A 23962-nucleotide genomic window follows, 5' to 3' on the forward strand; every position below is an offset into this window, starting at 1 on the left:
CTGCTATATTTCTTATCCAACATCCTGCTAATGCCCTAGGAAAAGCAACTGAAGATGGTCCAAGGGTATGGGCACCTGCCATCCACATGGGAGATCTGGAAGAAGCTCCTGGCTCCTGACATTAGCCTGGCCCAGCCCTGGCAGCCATGTGGGTAGTGAACCAGCAGATAGAAAATCTCTCTACCTCTGTAACTCGAGTTTCAAATAAATAAATAAATTTTTTTTTGACAGATAGAGTTAGACAGTGAGAGAAAGAGAGAGACAGAGAGAAAGGTCTTCCTTCCGTTGGTTCACCCCCCAAATGGCTGCGACGGCCTGAACTACACTGATCCGAAGCCAGGAGCCAGGTGCTTCCTCCTGGTCTCCCATGCTGGTGCAGGGCCCAAGCACTTGAGCCATCCTCCACTGCCCTCCCGGGCCACAGCAGAGAGCTGGACTGGAAGAGGAGAATCCGGGACTAGAACCCGGCGCCCATATGGGATGCCAGCACCGTAGGCGGAGGATTAACCAAGTGAGCCACGGCGCCAGCCCCAAATAAATAAATCTTTAAAAATGAATAAGTAAATGCAGAATCTCAGGCAACATATTAGACCTCAGAATTTGTATTTTAACGAGATCTCCAGTAGACCTAGATGCGCATCTCACTCACCATGCTATTTTATGTCTTGATACCTTTGCATGCGCTGTCTTAACTTGAAATGCTCTTCCTTCCTTTATTTATCTAGAAAATTCTTATTTAGCTTTCAAAACTTAGCTGCTCCCAACAAACCTTTATCTGTGTTCCCAGGTGGAATTGAACATTCTCTCCTTTTGTGGCCTTATTATGTCATGTTAAATCATGTACTATATTATATGTGAAATTGCGTATTTATTCTGTGTTTACCTGATAGTGGATTCCTTAAAGGCAGATATTATCTCATAGTTACTTTTCATCTGTTTAACAATGTATATTGAACATAGATCTTATACGTACATTTTGCCTTTTAATGACCCTGGGTTCTGGGTATTAAAAAGATGGCTAAGACATTGCCTATGAGAAAATCACTAACCTAAGCATAAATGTGCTGAATAGTACCAATTGGATTAACAGTGACAAAGAAGAAGGAGTGGGGAGAGAAGGATAAACAAACCCCCTTCTTCCCTCTAGCCCTTCCTTTGGACCTCTGTCCTATGCATTGATGAATTTTTATGAAATTTTACCAATTCTTCATAATAATTGAAAGGGCAGAAAATCTTATTAAGGCCCCTTTTTCTTGTGAGATAATTTAAATATATTTCTTCTCTTTATGCTCTTGGTATAAATTATATAAGAGAGGGAAGTCTTTTTCAAAATAATACTTTTTAGCTTTAAGTATGTTATAGTCTTTGTTTTCTAATAATGTAGAAGTATGGAGGAAATTTAATTACTCATAGCCTACCACCTGATAAACCACTTCTATAAATAGTTTGGTGATTTTTTGTTTAGAAAAATAGCTTTCTCTTCCCTCCCCTCATAGATTCCACCATACACACACACACACACAAACACACACATTTTGCTGCCTTGCTTTCTCCTTGTTTAATATTATAGTGAAATATTTACCTATGATATTGCAAAGCTTCAAAACATAACATTTGTGGGGGAAGAGTTTATTCTTTGCCTTCTCAGTTGCTTGCTATTCAAACTGTTCTTTGCTTCAGTAATAGGAGGAGATCTTTTTTTTCCTTTTTTTTTTTTTTATTTAGTAAATATAAATTTCCAAAGTACAGTTTATGGATTACATTGGCTTTCCCCCCCCATAATTTCCCTCCCACTCGCACCCCTCCCATCTCCCACTCCCTCTACCATTCCATTCACATCAAGATTCATTTTCAATTATCTTTATATACAGAAGATTGATTCAGTATATATTAAGTATAAGATTTCATCAGTTTGCACCCACACAGAAACACAAAGTGTAAAATGCTGTTTCAGTACTAGTTATGGCATTACTTCACATTGGACAACACATTAAGGACAGATCCCACATGAGAAGTAAGTACACAGTGACTCCTGTTGTTGACTTAACAATTTGACACTCTTGTTTATGGCGTCAGTAATCTCCTTAGGCTCTAGTCATGAGTTGCCAAGGCTATGGAAGCCTTTTGGGTTCGCCGACTTCGATCTTATTCCAACAGGGTCATAGTCAAGGTGGAAGTTCTCTCCTCCCTTCAGAGAAAGGTACCTCCTTGTTTGATGGCCCCGTTCTTTCCACTGGGATCTCACTTGCAGAGATCTTTCATTTAGGGTTTTTTTTTTTTTTTTTTTTTTCCTCCCACAGTGTCTTGGCTTTCTATGCCTAAAATACTCTCATGGGCTCTTCAGCCAGATCCAAATGCCTTAAGGGCTGATTCTGAGGCCAGAGTGCTGTTTAGGACATCTGCCATTCTATGGGTCTGCTGTGTATCCCACTTCCCATGTTGGATCGTTCTCTCCCTTTTTGATTCTGTCAGTTAGTATTAGCAGACACTAGTCTTGTTTGTGTGATCCCTTTGACTCTTAGACCTATCAGTGTGATCAATTGTGAACTGTAGTTGATCACTTGGACTAGTGAGATGGCAGTGGTACATGCCACCTTGATGGGATTGTATTGGAATCCCCTGGAACATTTGTAACTCCACCATTTGGGGCAAGTCCGATTGAGCATGTCCCAAATTGTACATCTCCTCCCTCTCTTATTCCCACTCTTATATTGAACAGGGATCATTTTTCAGTTAAAATTTAAACACCTAAGAATAATTGTGTGTTAATTACAGAGTTCAACCAATAGTACTAGAACAAAAAAATACTAAAAGGGATAAAGTATTACATTGTACATCAACAGTCAGGACAAGAGCTGATCAAGTCACTGTTTCTCATAGTGTCCATTTCACTTCAACAGGTTTCCATATTGATTGTTTGCCGAACATTGAACCATCCCTGCATACCAGGGATAAATCCCACTTGGTCTGGGTGGATGATCTTTCTGATGTGTTGTTGCATTCTATTGGCCAGAATGTTATTGAGGATTTTTGCATCTATGTTCATCAGGGATATTGGTCTGTCATTGTCTTTCAATGCTGCATCTTTTTCCAGCTTAGGAATTAAGGTGATGCTGGCTTCATAGAAAGAATTTGGGAGGATTCCCTCTTTTTTGATTGTTCTGAATAGTTTGAGAAGAATTGGAGTCAGTTCTTCTTTAAATGTCTGGTAGAATTCAGCAGTGAATCCATCTGGTCCTGGGCTTTTCTTTGTTGGGAGGGCCTTTATTACTGTTTCAATTTCTGTCTCAGTTATGGGTCTGTTTAGGTTTTCTATGTCTTCATGGTTCAATTTAGGTAGGTTGCATGTGTCCAGGAATCTATCCATTTCTGATAGGTTTCCCTGTTTGCTGCCATACAAGTCCTTGTAGTAATTTCTGATGATTCTTTTTATTTCTGTGGTGTCTGTTGTTACATTTTCTTTTTCATCTCTGATTTTATTGATTTGGGTCTTTTCTCTTCTTTTTTTAGTTAGTTGGGCCAATGGGGTGTCAGTTTTGTTTATTTTTTCAAAAAACCAGCTTCTCGCTTGGCTGATTTTTTGTAGTGTGTTTTTGGATTCAATCCTGTTAATTTCTTCTCTGATTTTAATTATTTCTCTTCTCCTACTAGATTTGGGTTTGGTTTGCTGCAGTTTTTCTAGGTCCTTGAGATGCGCTGAAAGCTCATTTTTTTGGTACCTTTCCAATTTCTTGATGTAGGCACCTATTGCTATAGACTTGCCTCTCAGTATTGCTTTTGCTGTATCCCATAAGTTTTGATATGTTGTGTTGTTATCCTCATTTACTTCCAGAAAGTTTTTGATTTCTCTTTTGATTTCTTGAATGACCCAGTGTTCATTCAGGAGCATATGTTGTTCAGTCTCCATGTGTTTGCATACTTTCTGTGGTTTCCTGAGTTGCTAATTTCCAGCTTCATTCCACTGTGGTTTGAGAAGCTGCATGGTATGATTCTAATTCTTTTAAATTTGCTGAGACTTGCTTTATGGCCTAGTATGTGATCAATCCTAGAGAAGGTTCCATGCACTGCTGAGAAGAATGTGAAGTCTTTAGATGTAGGATTGAAAGTTCTGTAGAAATCTGTTAGATCCATTTGGGCAATAGTGTTGATTAAATCTGCCGTTTCCTTGTTGATCTTCTGTCCTGTTGATCTGTCTGTTTCTGAGAGTGGAGTATTAAAGTCCCCCAGTATTATTGTATTGGGGTCTAAGTCTCCCTTTAACTCCCTGGCGCTTCAGGCCAATATGTTAACCCACTGCGCCACAGCACTGGCCCCCGGTTTTGTTTTTTTTTAAGACCTTGAAGTTGTTTTCAACAGAGCTTTAAGAAGTCCTACTAAGATAGGTAGTAGTCTTATTAGGGACAATGCAAATCCAATTTAGGACAAATGCAGAAAAAAACAACATGGCTTTGTAGGGGAGGAAAAGAATTTTCTCAGAGGAGAGTTGTATACTAGCTGTGGGAAGAGAGAAGAATGGAGAATGACAGTAGGGTGCCAAAATTCTGGTAGTAGATTTTTTTTCTCAGTACTGGTTTGCTCTGACTAGACTTTCCAAATTCTCTTAATTAAATGTTTCTACCTTTAACTTACTGCTTTAAAAAAAAGCTGTTCAAGATTATGGTGTATGCTTTTTTTTTTTTTAAAGATTTATTTATTATTTGAGAGACAGAGTTACAGAGAGAGGGAGGGAGGGAGAGAGAAATCTTCCATCCACTGGTTCACTCCCCAAATGGCTGCAGTGGCTGGACTGGGCCGATCCGAAGCCACAAATCTGGAGCTTCTTTCGAGTCTCCCACATGTGTGCAGGGGCCCAAGCACTTGGGCTATATTCAGATGCTTTTCCAGGCCATTAGCAAGGCGCTGTATTGGAAGTGGAGTAGCGGGAACTAGAACTGACACCCATATTGGATGTTGGCGACATAGGCAGAGACTTAACCTACTACACCACAGCACTGGCCCCGACGATTGTGTTTTATTCAAAATATCTTGCCCCCTTTAATTTAAAGTGATTGTGAGATACCTATGTGACCAGGGTTTTATATGCCTGATTCAAAGGGTCTCTTTCAAAAGTTTTTTGTGCTGAAATGCAGTTCTATTTTAATTTCATTTTCCATAAACTTTTTGAAGTTCTCAGGGATATTGCCAAAACACTTTCAGAAGGGATCAAAGTCATGCACATTTTGAGAATGATGCTAGCTCACCTTGCAAATAGCATTATATCACAAATACAGCTTATCTGTGCAGTCTCCATCAGTGACTGTTATCATTTGTAAAATTTTACATTCCTAAATTTAAAATATTAGTACATTAATTTTATTTCTTATCAAGTTGATATTTTTCTATATTTGTGAAATTTTAATTTTTTTCATCATCTCTGCAGAGTCTGTTCTGTATTTTCTATTATATTTTCATATATGGATGATGTAACAGATCCTGGAAGTTAATAATCCTAGTAACTTATTAGATTTAACTCTTTGTCTTTACCTTTTCAGTAGTAAATTCAATATCACGTAATTTACAGTCTTAAAGATTATCATTTTTATGTGGGTATACCATTTTATAGTTGTATTTCATATGCTGTAGTTCTAATGGTACTGGAAATACTAAGTTCATCCTGTTTTTTTCTAGATTGAAGAAGGCATTGTTGTAATGGAAGATGATTCGCCAGTGGAGGCTGTGAGCACACCTAATACTCCGCGAAACCTTGCTGCATGGAAAATTAGCATTCCATATGTAGACTTCTTTGAGGACCCTTCTTCTGAAAGGAAGGAGAAAAAGGAGAGAATTCCTGTGTTTTGTATTGATGTTGAAAGAAATGATAGAAGAGCAGGTAGGAAGTTTTATAAGTACCTTTCTTAGAAGATGCCTCTCGGCCAACGCCATGGCTCAATAGGCTAATCCTCTGCCTTGCGGCGTCGGCACACCAAGTTCTAGTCCTGGTCGGGGCGCCAGATTCTGTCCCGGTTGCCCCTCTTCCAGGCCAGCTCTCTGTTATGGCCGGGGAGTGCAGTGGAGGATGGCCCAAGTGCTTGGGACCTGCACCCGCATGGGAGACCAGGAGAAACACCTGGCTCCTGGCTTCGGATCAGCGCGATGCGCTGGCCGCAGCGCACCGGCAATAGCGGCCATTGGAGGGTGAACCAACAGCAAAGGAAGACCTTTCTCTCTGTCTCTCTCTCTCACTGTCCACACTGCCTGTTAAAAAAAAAAAAAAAAAAAAGAAGATGCCTCTGAGTCTGTTTTTATCATTTTACTTAGCCCATTCTAGTTATTGAATATGACTACATATCTAAAAGGTAAGTGTCCAGAACAGCAAAGTAAATGAAGGCCTAGGATTTTTTGGGTTTTCTTCTTTATTAGGTAACTGTTAGTTCATTCACCTAGCACTTATTGAATAGATGCCTGGGACACACCTGATACTTCAGTAAGGTATTTCATATAATATTCTTTTAATAGTTTTCTTGCCGTCACCATCATTAGCTATTATACTTCAGTGACTACCATTAATTCATAATAGCCCTATATCAGGTATTACCAATTTAATTGAAATAGCATTTCCACTTTTCATTGTTGTGAACTAAATGATGAAGATATGATTGAACACAACTTAGCAAATTGTCTTCATTTTCTGCTATTTTTTTATTTTTATAGTTTCTTGGACAGACTGTAATAGAGACAGGGATTAAACAGTCTATAGTGTAATAAACAGTCTCCACTTTGGGCTTTGTCTAAGAAGTGGGGCAGTCTATATAAGAAAATGCACAATCCAAGTCATTTACACTTAGGGATGCTGTATGCAGAAAAAGAAAATTGCGGCCGGCGCTGCAGCTCACTAGGCTAATCCTCCGCTTTGCGGCGCCGGCACACTGGGTTCGAGTCCTGGTCGGGGCACCGGATTCTGTCCTGGTTGCCCCTCTTCCAGGCCAGCTCTCTGCTGTGGCCAGGGAGTGCAATGGAGGATGGCCCAAGTGCTTGGGCCCTGCACCCCATGGGAGACCAGGAGAAGTACCTGGCTCCTGCCATCGGACCAGCGCGGTGCGCCGGCCACGGCGGCCATTGGAGGGTGAACCAACGCAAAAAGGAAGACCTTTCTCTCTGTCTCTCTCACTGTCCACTCTGCCTGTCAAAAAAAAAAAAAAAAAAAATTGCATTCAGGAAGAGGGAACTATTTGTGAGGAAAGAAGGAAAAAAAGTGACAATGTTAGCAAATAGTTTTTTTTTTTTTTAATAAGATTTATTAATTTTTTCAAAAGTCAGAGTTACAGCAAGAGAGGGAGAGCCAAAGATCTTCCATCTGCTGGCTCACTCCCCAAATGGCTGCAACAACCAGAGCTGGACCAGGCCAAAGCCAGGAGCCAGGAACTTCATCTGGATCTCCCATGTGGGTGCAGGGGCCCAAGCATTTGGGCCATATTCTACTGCTTTCCCAGGCACATTAGCAGGGAGCTGGATCAGAAGTAGAGCAGCCAGGACTCAACTTAGTGCCCATATGGGATGCCAGTGCTGTAGACGGCAGTCTAACTGTTGCACCACAGCACTGGCCCCACAAATAGTTTCCAGAGAAGTAACTAAGTTGTAGTGTGAAGGTCAGTACTAATCATTGTCCTTCCCTCCCTCCCTCCCTCCCTCCCTCCTTCCTTCCTTCCTTCCTTCCTTCCTTCCTTCCTTCCTTTTTAAGATTTGTTTATTTGAAAGTCAAAGTTACACAGAGAGAGCAGAGACAGAGAGAGAGAGAGAGAGAGAGAGAGAGAGAGAGGGAAAGAGAGGTCTTCCATCCATTGGTTGAGAGAGAGAGAGAGAGAGAGAGAGAGAGAGAGAGGGAAAGAGAGGTCTTCCATCCATTGGTTCCCCAGATGGCCGCAATGGCCGGAGCTGAGCCAAAGACAGGAGCCAGGACTTCTTCCGGGTCTTCCATATGGTTATAGGGTTCCAGGGACTTGGGCCATCCTCTACTGCTTTCCTAGGCCATAGCAGAGAGCTGTACTGGAAGAGGAGCAGCTGGGACTAAAACCGGCACCCATATGAGATGCTGGCGCCACAGGCGGAGGATTAACCTACTGCGCCACGGTGCCGGCCCAAAATTTGTATTCTAAATATAATTTTTGGCAATAATGTTGCAGGCTTCTACTGTTAAGGTAATATACTCCTATAGAATTACTGCTTGAGAGAGAGGATAAATTGTATCATTTATTACACTGAATTTTATATGCATAGCAAAATAGTAATTTCAGGATTTTCAAAACCAAAACTAAATGTAATGTTAATTTATAAAAAGAAATCTTTCATTTATTTATTTTAAACTTTTATTTTATTTAGTTAAGAAAGAGAGAGAGAGAGTGCTTCTTTCCACTGATTCACACCTCAAATGACTACAAGAGCTAGGACTGGGCCTGGCTGAAGTAAGCAGCCAGGAACTTAATCCAGGTCTCCCATATGAGTGGTGGCACCTAGTCTCTTAAGGCAATACCTACTGCCTGCCAGGGTGTGTATTAGTAGAAAGCTGGAGTTAAGAGTGGAGTCAGTATTCCCAAATGTCATCCTAACCACTAGGCCAAATGCTTACCCCTAATTTAGATCTTTTATGAACAGTATTGAAGAAGAAACCTAGAATTTGCTTTATAGGTTGTAACTATATCAGGTTATATTTTTTTTGACAAGAAACAACATTTAAGGTTGTGTTTTGATTGACTTCATCCATTGTATTCTAAAATCTTAGCTAGAAAAAAAAAAGAATAAAAAGATCTTAGCTAGAAAAAAAGAATAAAAAGATCTTAGCTAGAATGACATTGGATGCTAACAATAATAGTTAATATTTTTTGAGGGCTTGCCCTTGTGCACCAAACAATAATGTTTTATGTGGGGTGGGTGTTGTGACACAGTAGGTTAAGTTGCTGCTTGAATTACAAATGCATAATGCTGGTTCAAGTCCTGGCTAATCTGCATTTTTGATCTAGCTTCCTACCAATGCAGGGAAGCATTGTATGGTGGCTGAAGTATTTGGGTTCCTGCCACCCATGTGGGAAACCTACATGTAGTTAATGGCTCCTGGCTTTGGCCTGGTCCAGCCCTGTCCATTGCAGGCATTTGCAGAGTGAACCAGCAGATGGAAAATCTCTCTCTTTTCTCTCTGCCTCCCCTCTCTATTTCTGTGTGTGTCACTCTGCATTTCAGATAAAATAAATCTTTTAAAATGAAGTTTTATGTGGATTATTTTATGTGATAAACAGTTATTCTCCATCTAAGCAAACTAAGATTCAGTGAAGTTATTTAAGGCCGAATAGTAAGTGAGGGACTGGGATTACAATAGGCAATTTGACCACAGACTGATTGTTTAAACCCTTAATTTTTGCTATACAATCTGGTACCCCCTAGCCATATGAGGCAATTTAATTCAGTTGTAGTAAGATTTTGATTCCTTCTTTGCACTAGCCACATTTTCCTCCCTCCCTCCCTCCCTCCCTCCCTTTCTTCCTTCCTTCCTATTTGACAGGTAGAGTTATAGACAGTGAGAAAGAGAGACAGAGAGAAAGGTCTTCCTTCCGTTGGTTCACTCCTCAAATGGCTGCCATGGCCAGCACTGTGCCGATCCGAAGCCAGGAGCCAGGCACTTCCTCCTGGTCTCCCATGTGGGTGCAGGGGCCCAAGCACCTGGGCCATCCTCCACTGCCTTCCTGGGCCACAGCAGAGAGCTGGACTGGAAGAGGAGCAACCAGGACTAGAACCCGGCGCCCATATGGGATGCAGGCACTGCAGGCGGAGGATTAGCCAAGTGAGCCACGGTGCCGGCCCCTACTAGCCACATTTCAACTGCTTAGTGGCAACATGTAGCTAGTAGCTACTAAATTTTTGCATTTTGATAATCACAGCTCTGTTGAATAGTACTACTGTACTGTATTAGATCAGGGCAGTTTGGTCAATATTTGAGAGACCCCCAAAATAGATCACAAATTTTTATGAAATACATCATTTTGGTGATGTTTTAAGTTTCTGCCTTTTCTGTTCTGTTGTAGAAAAACTGTATTGTCTTGATATAACTTCATAAATAGATGAAATATATCAATATCTTATACATAATTTTAAAATTAAAATGTGAAATAAAGTATATTAATAATGTGATGTTGAGAGTCATAAGCTATTAGTACTGTGGAATAATTTCTGTGTTTTTTTTTGTTTATTTTATTTGTATTCTTTGTTCAATTTTTATTTATCTGAAAGGCAAAGCTTGAGACAGAGAGACAAACATCTTCCATTTGCTGATTCACTCCCCAGATACCTGTAATAGCCAGGGCTGGGCCAGGCTGAAGCCAGGAGTCAGGACCTCAATCCAGGTCTCACAGTGGGTTGCAGCAGGGATCCCTCCCCTTCCCCCCACCATCTTTTGCCTTCCCAGGTTGCATATTAGTAGGAAGCTAGATCAGAAGTGGAGCCAGAGCTTGAGCCTGGCAGTCCAGTGTGGGGTGTAGGCATCCCAAGCAGTGTCTTAACCACCACACTAAATACTCAGCCCAGATTTGTGTTCTGTTTTTTAAAAGACTGATTTTTTAAAAGGCAGAATGACAGAAATAAAGAAATAGAGACTGAGACTGAGACCAAAAAAGAGATCTTTCATCCACTGATTCACTCCCCAAATGGCTGCAATGGCCAGGGTTATGCCGGCATGAAACCAGGAACCATCTATCTGGTCTCCCATGTTGATGGCAGGGACTCAAGTACTTGAACCGTAACCCCACATGTTAGGAAGGAGCGGGTTCAGAAGCTGAGGAACTGGGGCTTGAACTGGCACTCCAGTGTTAGATGCAGATGTTCAGGTGGCTGGCTTAACCTGCTGTGCTACACCACCTGCCCAGCTTTGTATTTTAATCTGTTAAATATTGCATCCTTTTAATAGTTGGTTGTAAAATTGTTTGTTACTCTGTATGTTTTCCTTTAATTTATAGTTGGACATGAGCCTGAACATTGGTCTGTCTACAGAAGATACCTTGAATTCTATGTACTTGAATCAAAACTAACAGAATTTCATGGTATGTTGTTCTTTTTGTTCAAAATTCTGTTTCAGCATAAGCATTCTTGAAAGCAGCTGTATCAAGTTACTATTTAAATTTTAAGTAATTGTATCAAAGAAGTGTAGCAGTTGTCTGTACTTTTATTGGTAATAGGAATATATTTTTTCTTTATATTTTTAAGTCCTTATGCAACAGCTGTTTTGATAAGAAAATTTATTCTTAAAACTGTGTGTATGAAATACATGAAATTTGTCCACTTTATATAAATTTAAAAAAGAAAACAAATTTAAAAGCTGACATTTAAGTATATTTCAGAAAAGGTTCTCTATCCCATTTACTTTTTGTTTAAACTGATATGATGGTGCTTTGTACATTAATCATCATCTTCCTTAGTAAACAAATATGTTTAGTATGTATCATGGCAAAGTTCTGTTTTAGCTATCAGGTTTATGTGTGGAAACAAAACTAGAAGTTGAATGTTTCCTTTGAGGGCAGATCAGTTGGAAAAAGAGAGCATTTTTCATTATTAGTTCTTTTTCTAAATCTTTTTAGTACATTATTTTAGTAAACATTGAGAGATACAGGTATTAAATATTTCTAACCATTTTGTACATGAGTTGATAAGTTTTATTTGTGTGTTCTGAGTTTTTATTTTGGAAGAGCTCTGTGGATTGTTTCCTGATCTAGATTCAGGTTGGTTTTGAATTAAAAAGGACAGCAAATCTTGTTTATCTTGCTTTAATAGGAATGCCTGTAATAAGATGATTCTTTTAGGAAAATAAAGAATACAAAGTCACACTCCATAGTTGCCTAGATTTTGAATTTGTACTTATCTTCAAATGGTTGTCACTTCCTCCAGGCCAGTCTGAAATATTGCCATCCCTATCTTATTTCTCTAAGAACTATGCTTTTTTTATGTGTAAGGCTGAGATAACATAATTTAGCCTCATACTCAAAAACCCTGGACTAACCAAAGTTGGTTGGATTCCCAACATTGTCATATTGAATATCATGTTTATACAGTAACTATAGATTTTATTTTTTAAATTTATTTATTTATTTGAAAGAGTTAGAGAGAGAAAGGTCTTTCATCCACTGGTTTACTCCCTAATTTGCTGCAACAGCCAGATCAGTTCCAGTCCGAAGCCATGTGGATACAGGGGCCTAAGGACTTGGACCACATTATACTGCTTTCCCAGGCTATAGCAGAGAGATGGATTGGAAATGGAGCAGCTGGGATTTGAACTGGCACCCTTATGGGCTGCCGGCACTGCAGGCGCAGCAGCTTTACCCACTACACACACCACAGCGCTGGCCCCTGGCGTAAAAATTTTTGGTCAGCCCTATCTTAGAAAACTTGTCTTTTTTTTTTTCTAAAACATATATGAATGGTCTTCTAAAAATTCATGGCAAATACATATTATGAAAAAGCTACATATGGATTTAAAAATATTTTTGCACCAAAATAAATTATTTTTTAATTCCATTTTGGATAAACTTTTTGAAAATTCCCCCAAGTAATCCCCATGTAATATTAACAATACGCCACCATTTTTCTCATGAGTACTTTTTTTTTTTTTTAATAAATTTACTTGAGAGACAGACAAAAAGTTCCCATCTACTGGTTATCAAATACCCACCCACAACTTCTGAGACTGGGCCAGGCAGAAGCCAGGAGCCAGAAACAAAATCTGGGTCTTGCCGGCGCCGCGGCAAGACCACTAGGCTAATCCTGCGCCTGCGGCGCAGGCACACTGGGTTCTAGTCCTGTTCGGAGTGCCAGATTCTGTCCTGGTTGCTTCTCTTCCTGTCCAGCTCTCTGTTGTGGTCCAGGAGTGCAGTGGAGGATGGCCCAAGTCCTTGGGCCCTGCACCCACATAGGAGACTAGGAGAAGCACCTGGCTCCTGCTTCAGATCAGCACGGTGTGCCGGCTGCAGTGTGCTGGCCAGAGCGGCCATTGGAGGGTGAACCAACGGAAGGAAGACCTTTCTCTCTGTCTCTTTCTCTCACTGTCACTCTGCCTGTAAAGAAAAAAAAAAAAGATAAAAAAAAAAAAATCTGGGTCTTCCATATGGGTGGCAGGAACTCCATTTCTTGAGCAATCATTGCTGCTTCCAGGGTCTGTTAGTAGGAAGATAAAGCCAGGAGCGAACCTAGGCACTCAGATGTGGGGTGTACAGCTCTCTGCTGTGGCCTGGGAAAGCAGTGGAAGACGGCCCAATTCCTTGGGCCCCTGCATCCATGTGGGAGACATGGAAGAAGCTCCTGGCTCCTGGCTTCAGATTGGCGCAGCTCCGGCCTTTGCGGCCAATTGACGAATGGAATTCGGATGGAAGACCTCTCTCTCTCTCTCTCCTTCTCTTTCTGTGTAACTGACTTTGAAGTAAAAAAAAAAAAAAAAATCTTAAAAAAAAAAAAAACCCTCTGTGTTACAAAAAAAAAAATATGTGGGATGTAAATTTTTTTAAAGATTTATTTATTGGAAAGAATTATACAGAGAGAAGAATACACACAGAGAGAAAAAGAAAGAGAGAGAGAAAGAAGCAAAGAGACAGAGAGACAGAAAGGGATCTTCCATCCACTGGTTCACCCCCAAAATGGCTTCAGTGGCTGGGGCTGAGCCAGACTGGAGCCAGGAATCAGGAGCTGCTTCTCCCACGTGGGTGCAGAGGCCTAAGCACTTGGTCCATCTTCTACTGATTTCCCAGGCACATTAGCAGGGAGTTGGATCAGAAGTGGAGCAGCTGGGTCTCAAACCAGCGCCCATATGGGATGCCAGTGTTGCAGGCAGTGACTGTACCCCATGCCGTGATGCCAGCCCAACGTGCAAGCAGTCCTAACTACTAGGCTAAATGCCTGCCCCAGCCTCAGTAATTTCTTTAGTAAGATTTTAGTTAGCAGAACCCAAGCAGTTTCAAGATAATCTCGTAATAATTTTTTGAAGTTCTTTTACTAGGATAGAAAGCTAAAAAAAAAAAATGTGTTATTGAAGAGTGGTTGTTGAGAGAAGATGGTCAGTAGACTCAAGATTTTGTGAAGATTATTTCAAGGGTAATGTCTGATCTCTACAAACAAGTGTTGTGAATCTGATTTGCCAGTGTAAATTTTAAATTAGATTTTTAACATAGCAGTACATAGTAATAACTTTAGTATATCATAATTTCAGGCACATTTCCTGATGCCCAGCTTCCTTCCAAGAGGATCATTGGCCCCAAAAATTATGAATTCTTAAAATCAAAGAGAGAAGAGTTTCAAGAATATCTGCAGGTATAGAACTGTTGTATAACTTGATTTAAAACTAATAATCATACCATTTTCTGATTTGTCTTTTTCTCTTGTACATATATTCTTTGCTTTCTAAATACTGTTCCATATGAATTTCAAAAGTTCTTTTATTTTTTTTTTTAATTTTTATTTTTAAAATTTATTTCCATTTGGATTTTAAGATGAATTTTTATCAAAATGTGGTCTTTTAAAATTGATAATCAAAGAAATACCAGATATCTTGTTGAGGGAGAGGGATGCCTTTAATTTGTTTAAAACTAATTAAAACTTGGTATAGGAAAGTTAAAAAGAAAGGTGAGAAACTTTTGGAGTAAAAGATTAAAATTGTGTTCTAAGAATACAAGTTATTGTTTTGGCTACTGTTTGTTTTGTTTTCTGTTAGATTCTGTGTTTGGTACTTTCTGAATGGGTTTGTTTAGCTTTTCTATATCTTCTTTTATATATATATACATATATATGTATGTGTATATATATATACACATATATTCATTTATTTATTTGAAAGGCAGAGTTACCGTGAAAGAGAGGGAGATCCTCCATCCACGAGTTCACTCCCCAAATGGCCACAGCTGCCATGGCTGAGCTAGGTTGATTCTTTCTTCTGGGTCTGTCTCAGGATGGCAGGGGCCCAAGCACTTAGGTTATCTTCTGCTGCTTTTCCAAGGCCATTAGCAGGGAGCTGCTTCAGAAGTGGTACAGCCAGGACATGAACTGGCACCCATATGAGATCTGGTGTTGTAGGCAAGTGGCTTTACCTGCTGTGTCACTGTGCCGGCCCCTGAATATCTTCTTGATTTAATCTTGGTAGGTTATAAGTCTCCAGGAGTGTATTCATTTTGTTAGCATATACAATTCATATTACTTTTCTTTGATCTTTTGTATTTCCATGGTATTGGTTGTATTGTCTTCTATTTCATCTATAATTTTATTTATTTGAATTTTTTCTCTTCTGTTAGCTTGGATAAAGGTTTACTTATTTTGTTTTTCTCAAAAAACCAGTTTTTATTTTGTTGATCTTTTGTATTATATTTTCTTTTTAGTTCCATTTTCACTTATTTTGGTTCTGATTCTTAATATTCCTTACCTCTTGCTAATTTTGGGCTTGTTTTATTCTTGTTTTTGTGAGTTCTTGAGATGCATCATTAGAGTATTTGAGATCTTTTTTTTTAAATGTAAGCAGTTATTGTGATACATTTCACTCTTAATACTGCATTTGCTGTATTCCACAGGTTTTGATATGTTGTGCTTTCATTTTCATTTGTTTCAAGAAAGCTTTTTGGCTTTATTTCCTCAGTGATCCATTTTTATTCAGTAGCATATTTAATTTCCATGTTTAAGCCTTTGTAGTCTGAGAAGAATACAAAGTATGATTTCAATCTTTTTAAATTTACTGAGACTTCATTTGTGGCCTGATATATGGTCTGTCTTATGAAATGTTCCATATGCTAATGAGAATATATATGTATGTTCTGTAGCCGTTGTATAAAATGTTCTGTAAATGTCTTATTAGATCCATTTGCTCAATAATAGTGGTCAGCTCTGATGTTTCTTTGTTGATTTTCTTTCTGGGTGATCTGTGCATTAACATTCCCCACTATTATTATATTGGAGTCTATTTCTCCCTTTAGGTCTAATATTTGTTTTTTGTGTCTGGGTGGTCTTGTGTTGGATGCATATATATTTATGACTGTTATATCTTCTTGCTGAATTGTTTCTTTTATCAATGCAGAATGTTTTTGTCTCTTTTTATAGTTTTTGATTTAAAATATTTTATTTGCTATAAATATAGCTATATGAATATAGCTATTCCTGTTGATTTTTGGTCTCTATTCACATGATATGTCTTTTTCGAGCCCTTCACTTTCAGTCTATATGTATCTTTCTTTACCTGTGAAGTGAGTTTCTGGAAGGCATCTTATAGTTGGGTCTTGTGTTTTGTTGTTGTTGTTGTTGTTATCCATTCAGCCTACTTGTATTTTTTGACTGGGCCTTTTACTCCCAAATCTTGAAATATGGACACCTCAAAGAACCTTAACCAGACTCAACCAAAAAAGATCTTCTCCAAGGCAAATTATAGTGAAATTGTAAAAGTTGAGGAAAAGGAGAGAATCTTAAAGACAATAAATGAAAAACATGCAATTACTTACATGTAAAGGAATAGAAAAAATTAGTTCTTATCTATCAGTAGTAACCTTGAATGTAAGTGGTCAATGTTGATAGATAAAAACTAACTCCTGTCATTTTGTTGATTAGTTACTGATTGTATCTGCTGGTAGTGAATTTTATACTTTCATATGTTTTCATTATGTTTACTTTTTAAAAAAAAGATTTATTTTATTTATTGAAAGAGTTAGAGAGAGAGGTAGAGACAGAGAGAGAGGTCTTCCATCTGCTGGTTCACTCCCCATGTGGCCACAATGGCCGGAGCTGCGCTGATCTGAAGGCAGGAGCCAGGAGCTTCTTCCAGGTCTCCCATGTGGGTGTTCAGGGGCCCAAGGGCTTGGGCCATAGCAGAGGGCTGGATTGGAAGAGGAGCACCTGGGACTAGAACTGACACCCATATGGGATGCCGGTGCTTCAGGCCAGAGCTTTTACCCATTGCACGACAGTGCTGGCTCTCATTATATTTACTTTTAATCTGGGACACTTGTCAGGATTTCTTATAAGGCTGATCTTGTGATAAATTCTCTCAGTTTTTGCTTATTTGGGAAATACTCTATTAATCCTTTACTTTTAAAGGCTAGCTTGGTGGATATAATATTCTTGGTTTGAAGTGGTTTTTTTTGTTGTTGTTTGGAAATATTTATATCAGAACGATGAAACTAAAGGTTAGAGACAATGGATGTCATTAGTTTAGACAGCAAAACAGCATTAGTTTATTATAAATGAGACATGGAAACTATTTGTGTGATGCCATTTCTATAGAAATTTCAGTCTACATATTTTTCAAGAATGCTACAGTCTTTAAATAAAAATCTTTGTGCTGTAGAACTACTTTGGTGCCTCTGTATTCTGGAAGAAGAACTTTATCTCCAATTTTCACATTATCTGGTTAAATCTCTCTACCTGCTTTCCTTTAAAGTCTGATCCAACAGTTGTAACTGTTGCTGCAGTACTTTTCCTTGATATTTTTCTGGAAGCAGAGTACATTCTTTGGTTACAGTTTCCATGGCACTTCTTTTAACCAATACTCTATCAAAGAGTGAAAGAAGCTTCCTAAATCCTTGTCCTGCCGTGGTCCTCGCATTGCAACTCCTACTCTGCTCTTGCACCACTGGAAGGAGAGACTCTACCGCCTCTTTTTTTTTTAATATTACAATTTTTTACAAAGACTTATTCATGTATTTTGAAAGCGTTACAGAGAGAGAGAGAGCAAGAAACAGATCTTCCATCTGCTGATTCACTCCCTAGATAGTCATGGTGTGCAGCGTTGGTCCAGGTTGAAGCCAGGATCCAGGATCCAGGATCCAGGATCTTCATCTAGGTCTCCCAAGTGGGTGCAGGGATTCAAGCACTTGGGCCATCTGCCACTGTTTTCCCAGGCCATTAAGCAGGGAGCTAGATTGGAAGTGGAACAGTGGAACATGAACTAGCACCAGTAAGGGATTCTGGCATCGCAGGTGGTGGCTTTACCTGCTATGCCATCGTGCAGGCATTCCTTCCTCTATCCTCTTTACTGAAGCTTTCCCTCAGACAGTCTTGTAGAAATACAGTTCTTCCCTGATTGTTCTATTGTTCTGATTTTTTTCCTGCCTGTGGTGGATGCAGATCCTCTCTATTCAGCTATCTTAATCCCTCTCTGTAACTGTTATTATTTCAGTAGATGATACATCAGCTTTAGTTATTTATTTGAGACATGACTCTCTAAGATTAATGATTATTTTTCTTCATTAAGAAAAGAACACTAGAGAGAAGATACTTTGTTTTTTTTTTTTTTTTAAGGTTTATATTATTGGGGCCTGGAATTTATTGTTTTTATTAATTGTTAATTTAGGTAAATTTAGATTTCTCCTAACCAAAAATCAGTGCTTTTTAAAATAGTCAACATTTAATTTTCTGTGTCTGAACTGATGAATGCCTTCAACCCAAAAATATTTTCTATGCAATATTTTGGTGATCTGAAATTTGAAAAATAATGATTACTGTAAGATTTGGAAATATAACAGAGCTATGCTTTTGTTGATAAGCAATAACACATTTTTTTTTTAAATTAATTATTTGAAAGGTAAGATGACAGAGAGGGAGAAACAAAGAGTAAAAGGGGGTGGGGAGAGAGAGAGATATCTTCCATCTGCTGGTTCACTCCCCAAATGGAGGCAACAATGAGGGCTGGGCTAGGCCAATGCCAGGAACCAGAAACTCCACTGGTAGGGGCCCAAATTCTTGGGCCATAATATGCCTTTTCCAGGCATATTAGCAGGAAGCTGGATCAGAAGTGGAGTAGCTGGGACTCACACAGCATCACAGTTGGTGGCTTAACCTGCTGTGCCATAATGCCAACCCCAAGCTATTGCTTGAACCAACTTATTCTTTCTGAGAACTAGAGCATTTCATTCTAGAATAAATATTTTCTGGTAATGTATATTTAAACTAGAGGTAGTTGATCTGGTATTTTGTTTATGTAGCTTTTTTGTCTGAAAGAGTTTTATGGGTCTGGCGTTGGCAGTACAGTGGGTTAAGCCAACACCTGCAACTCAGGCATTCCATATTAGCAATTGTTTAAGTCCCAGCTGTTCCACTTCTGCTCCAGCTCCCTGCTAATGTGCCTAGGAAAGCAGTAGAAGACAGCCCAAGTGCTTGGGGCCCTGCATCCACGTGAGAGACCTAGATGAAACTCCTGGCTGCCGACTTTAGCTTGGCCCACTTCTAGCTGTTTGTGGCCATTTGGGGAGTGTAGCGGATGGAAAAATCTGTCTTTCTCTCCCCTTCTCTCTAACTCTACCTTTCAAATAAGTAAAATAAATCTTAAAAAAATTTTATAACTTTTATGGTTATAGAACTGAGTATTACAGAAGACTGATTAATTTTGATGTATGAAAGTCAGCTTATCTTGATAGAAAATAGTGTTTTAAGAACAGACAACAGAATTTCCAAGTTATTTCACATTTCTACATTCAGTTTTCTGCAAAATCATTTCTGTTGACTTAATTATCAAGGAAGTTTTAGGATATTAGAATAGTCATTTTGTAGTTAAGAAACCAAGAGGTAAGATTAGCTAATGTTTAGTCTTCCTGTTTATCAGATGCTCTATGAAATGCTTCATATAATAACAATATAAAATAGATAATTTTTAAAAATTTATTTATTTTTATTTGAAAGAGAGAGAGAGAGAGAGAAACAGGGAGGAAACTCCCATCCACTAGTTCACTCCACAGATGACCACAATAGCCAGGGCTGGGCTAGGCCAAAGCCAGGAGACAGGAGCTTCTTTTTTCTTTTTTTTAAAAAAATGTTATTTAAATTATACAGGTTTCATGTATTTCATATATACAGATTTGGGAACATAGTGATACTTCCCACCATAAACTCCCTCCCACCCATACTCCAACCCTTCTTCTTCCTTCCTCTCCTGTTTTCATTCTTAATTTTTATAAAGATCTATTCTCAATTTACTTAATGATTTTAAAGTTAACTCTACACTAAGTAAAAGAGTTTAATAAATAGTATGAAGAAAACAACAGTGTTCTTCAGCAGAAAAGACATGGGCTGTAAACAATCATTGAATTTCAAAATGTCCATTTCACTCCTCTTTGGAGTCTCCCACATGAGCTGCAGGGGCCCACCCACTTGAGCCATCTTCCACTGCTTTTCCCAGGCCATTAGCAGGGAGCTGGGTCAGAAGTGGAGCAGCTGGGTTTTGAGCTGGCACCCATATGGGATGCTGGCACTGCAGGCAGCGGCTTAACCTGCTACTCCACAGTCTATCCCTGTAGGTACTGTTGTTATCCCCACTTTAAAGACAAGAAAGCTGACTTTTGGGCAATTTAGGGAGTTTTCTGAGGTTACCTATCTAGCAAATGGAAGGGCCAAATTTTAAATCCTATACATGTCTGATTGTAGAGGCCAAGATTTTACCTGCTGTGCTTTGCTGTTCTCTTTATAATTGTGGTTGTTTGTTCTAAGTATAAAAAAGCTTTTGGGAATTTGAAATTGTTTTTTAAAATCACTTTAGTATAGTTTTGATTATCCTTTTAGATTTTTAAGCTGTGCTTTTCCCTTTTTCCATTTAAGAAACTTCTGCAGCATCCAGAACTGAGTAATAGTCAACTTCTAGCAGACTTTCTGTCCCCTAATGGTGGGGAAACACAGTTTCTTGATAAGATACTACCAGATGTAAATCTTGGTAAGTCAATTTAGAGAATTTTACATGAGTATAAGAAAATAAATTGAAAAGTATTAGGGTTTTCAGATTAACTTAGAAAAATAGTTTATATAGTAGAGCCATGTGGTAGACTCCAAAGGCCTTATTTCTGCATTTTGATCATGAAATAATGATGTTACTCTGCCTATTTTATGAGTTTAATTATTTAAAAAGTCACTTTTAGCCATATATCCTATCACATAAAATTATGTTGGCCAATGTGGTTTTGCCTTTGCTTTCTAAATGTAAAATGAGATAATACTTCTGCATATATACATGCTTGCAGAATATATTGAGCTATTTCTCAATAGAAATCTCCAAAAAGGTCAGATATATTAACATTTGACTTAGTTTAAGACTCAGGTGCTTTTTACTACATCGTTAAGTTATGTCATATCCTTTTATTTTGTATTCTAAAGCATTGTAAATATGCCATTTTAAAGCTTACTTTTAATGGGGGTACAACTTATAGTAATAATTCCAATAAGTATATAAACTTAATTTAATTCCCTTGAGTTAATTTTAATGGCATTATGAGCAAATTTCACTCTGTGGTACTTCTTTCTGTGCATGACTTTTATTTACAGTTTAATTATTGACTATATAACTTAGACATGAAAAGTACACATGAGATATACAGAAACATTTCGGGTTTGAATCTCAGTGCTTTAATTTGTTTTGATTTTTTTAATAACAATTTAGAAAAATTTGTAAATAAAGTCTTGATTCTCAGTTTCAGTGAGAAAAATGAGTAAAATCATTTTGCAGTCTGTAGCTTGTCTTAGAGCAGTACGATTTTATCTTTAAAAATTTTATTTACTTTAATTTTATCTGGAATGTATGGAGACACAGAGAGAAACAGAGAAAGAAAGAGATCTTCATTTGCTAGTTCACTCCTTGAATGTTCTTAGGAGCCAGAAGACCCCAAGTTTTAGGCAATCACTGTTGCCTCCTAGAGTGTGCATTAGCAGGAAACTGGAATGGAAAAAAAAGCCGAAACTTAAGTCTAGGCATTCTGATAAAAACAATATGGGGTGCCCCAAATGGTATGTTAACCATTATGTCAAATGCCTAATCCCACTAGTACTATTTTAAAGGAAATTGAGGATGTGTCAGAGCTTACATTTGATCTATTTTTAAAATGTTAATTAAAATTTATTATGGTAGATATAAAATTCCTCCTCAGATTATACTTTGCTGGAAAATGAAGACATTTATTATACTTCTTTTCAGAAAATATTTTTTGTGTTATAATATTTGAACATTTAATTCTACCTGTCACTTTTGTATGAATTATTATTATAGTTTTCTTAAATAGCCACAGGGTCAACAGAAATCAGATATTTGTTTTCTCTTTACCATTAATATATTACATACATAAATATAAACAGACATTGTGGTGCAGTGGGTTTGGCTGCCACTTGTGACACTGGCATCCCATATTGGAGCATGATTTGAGTCCCAGCTGCTCCATTTCTGATAGAATTCCCTGCTAATGTGCCTGGGAAATCAGTGAAAGATGGCCCAAGTGCCTGGACCCTGGCCACCTATGTGGAAGACCCAGATGAAGTTCTGGGCTTCCGCCTGGAGCAGCTCCAGCTGTTGTAGCCATCTGGGAAGTGAACCATTGGATGGAAGATCTCTCTGTCACTCTACCTGTCATACATATATTCAAATAAATAGTAATTTTGACATTTTTGGTGAATTATCTAACAAACCCTTTGGATTGCACATATTCTGCTTTGGAAACTCTTGGTTTACAAATCTGCTCCATGGGTGGCCACATTGTGTACCACATTGTGCTTGTGTACCACATTGGAGTACCTAGGTTTTTTTCCCAGCTCCAGTTCTAGCTCCTGAATCCAGCTTCTGTTAATGCACACCTAGCTCAAATAATTGGATTTTGCCTCCCAAGTGGGAGACTTGCTTTGCTTTCCTGGCTCCTAGATACAGCCCCTTATATAGTTATCTAGTCCCTAATAATGCAAGCATTTGGAGAATGAACCAGCGGATGGAAGCTCATTTTATACGTCTCTGTTTTTCTCTGCCTCTCTTAGATGAATTAAAAAAAAAAAAACAACCTGCTCCATAATCCCTATCCCACCTGCTAATCATCAGTGACCTCATTTTCTCACTCTTCATCTTCTTGACCTCCCCATACCCTTCTACCCTTTAGAAATTCTCTAGCATTCATTGATGCATTCTGCTATGTTAACTGTTCATGCCTCTTTCTGTTCCTCCATTTTTATTCCATACAGTCTTCCCTTCTCTTGTGTGCCTAAGTAATGGTGTTTCCCAAGACAGTCCTCAGTTTTCTTCTGGCCAGTCTCAGAAAAACTTATTTTAGTTCTTTCCTGTAAATACATGTTTACAAATACAGTTTGACCTTTAGTTAGGCTTTTCGAATAACCAATTGAATATTACCATCTGATCTCCTTTTTTCTTTTCAGAACCAACATTTACTTCTTTAATTGGTACTACAGTTATCTCAGTCACTCTTGTAACTTTTAGTATTACCTTGGATTCTTTTAGTGCTTTCACTAAACATCTGTTTTGTTTTCCTGGATTGTGTCAGTATTATCTTTATGATATCTGAGTCATACCTTATTATTCCTTCTTTATTTAAAAAATTTTAAAAGACATACAAAAATTATATGTATTTACAGGATACTATATGATGATGTTTTGTTACATGTATTCATCATGTAGTGTCCAATCAAGGTAAATATGTTTATCCTGTCAAGCATTTAACATTTCCTTATAAAGAAGGAATTCAAAAATCATGTTTTCTAGTTTTTCCAAGATATACATATGTGTGTGTGTGTGTGTGTGTGGTAAACTCACATTATCTCTGCCTTTATTGTCACTAGAACCCAAAAACTTCTTACTCCTATCTAGCTATAACCTAGCACCCATCAATCAACCTTTCCCAGTTCCTTTCTCCACACTATCCTTCCTTAACTTATCATTACCTTCACTCAGACAAGAGTCTGGACCTGTATTTAGTTTCCTGAATTCCCATCCTTCTCCTACCCTCAACCAGTTTTCTTACGTATCACGACCAGATTAGTCTCCCAAAAATACAGCTTTGATCATACCTGAAAACCTATGTATAAAGACATACATTTTTACTGAGAGTAGGAAAAATGAAATTTAAAGATCTACTACTGTTTGTTAATTAGTTGTGCAAAGAGCAGAGTTTGCTAACACATTGTACTGGCAAGTTTATGGAATGGTATAGCAGTTCTTGAAAACTTTCTTCTAGCTTTTGCA

At 38.3% G+C, this 23962-nt stretch overlaps 2 protein-coding genes and 1 pseudogene across 13 annotated transcripts in view; 1 reads left to right on the plus strand and 2 right to left on the minus strand.

Moving 5' to 3' along the window:
• Positions 1-23962, plus strand: part of SNX14 (sorting nexin 14) — a 99011-nt gene that overhangs the window by 55585 nt on the left and 19464 nt on the right. For all 12 annotated transcript variants that reach the window (XM_051854506.2, XM_051854508.2, XM_051854507.2 and 9 more), the window contains 4 exons: positions 5668-5869; positions 10977-11060; positions 14210-14310; positions 20560-20671. In XM_051854506.2, the coding sequence (XP_051710466.1) occupies positions 5668-5869; positions 10977-11060; positions 14210-14310; positions 20560-20671 (499 nt within the window). The remainder of the gene's footprint in view (positions 1-5667; positions 5870-10976; positions 11061-14209; positions 14311-20559; positions 20672-23962) is intronic.
• The window catches only part of NT5E (5'-nucleotidase ecto), a 105120-nt gene that overhangs the window by 7016 nt on the left and 74142 nt on the right, over positions 1-23962 (minus strand). The gene's annotated exons all lie outside the window — the stretch shown is intronic.
• LOC108177444 (10 kDa heat shock protein, mitochondrial pseudogene) lies at positions 17158-17808 on the minus strand (annotated as a pseudogene).

The sequence above is a fragment of the Oryctolagus cuniculus genome, chromosome 5, assembly GCF_964237555.1.
Source record: "Oryctolagus cuniculus chromosome 5, mOryCun1.1, whole genome shotgun sequence".
Lineage (NCBI taxonomy): Eukaryota > Metazoa > Chordata > Mammalia > Lagomorpha > Leporidae > Oryctolagus > Oryctolagus cuniculus.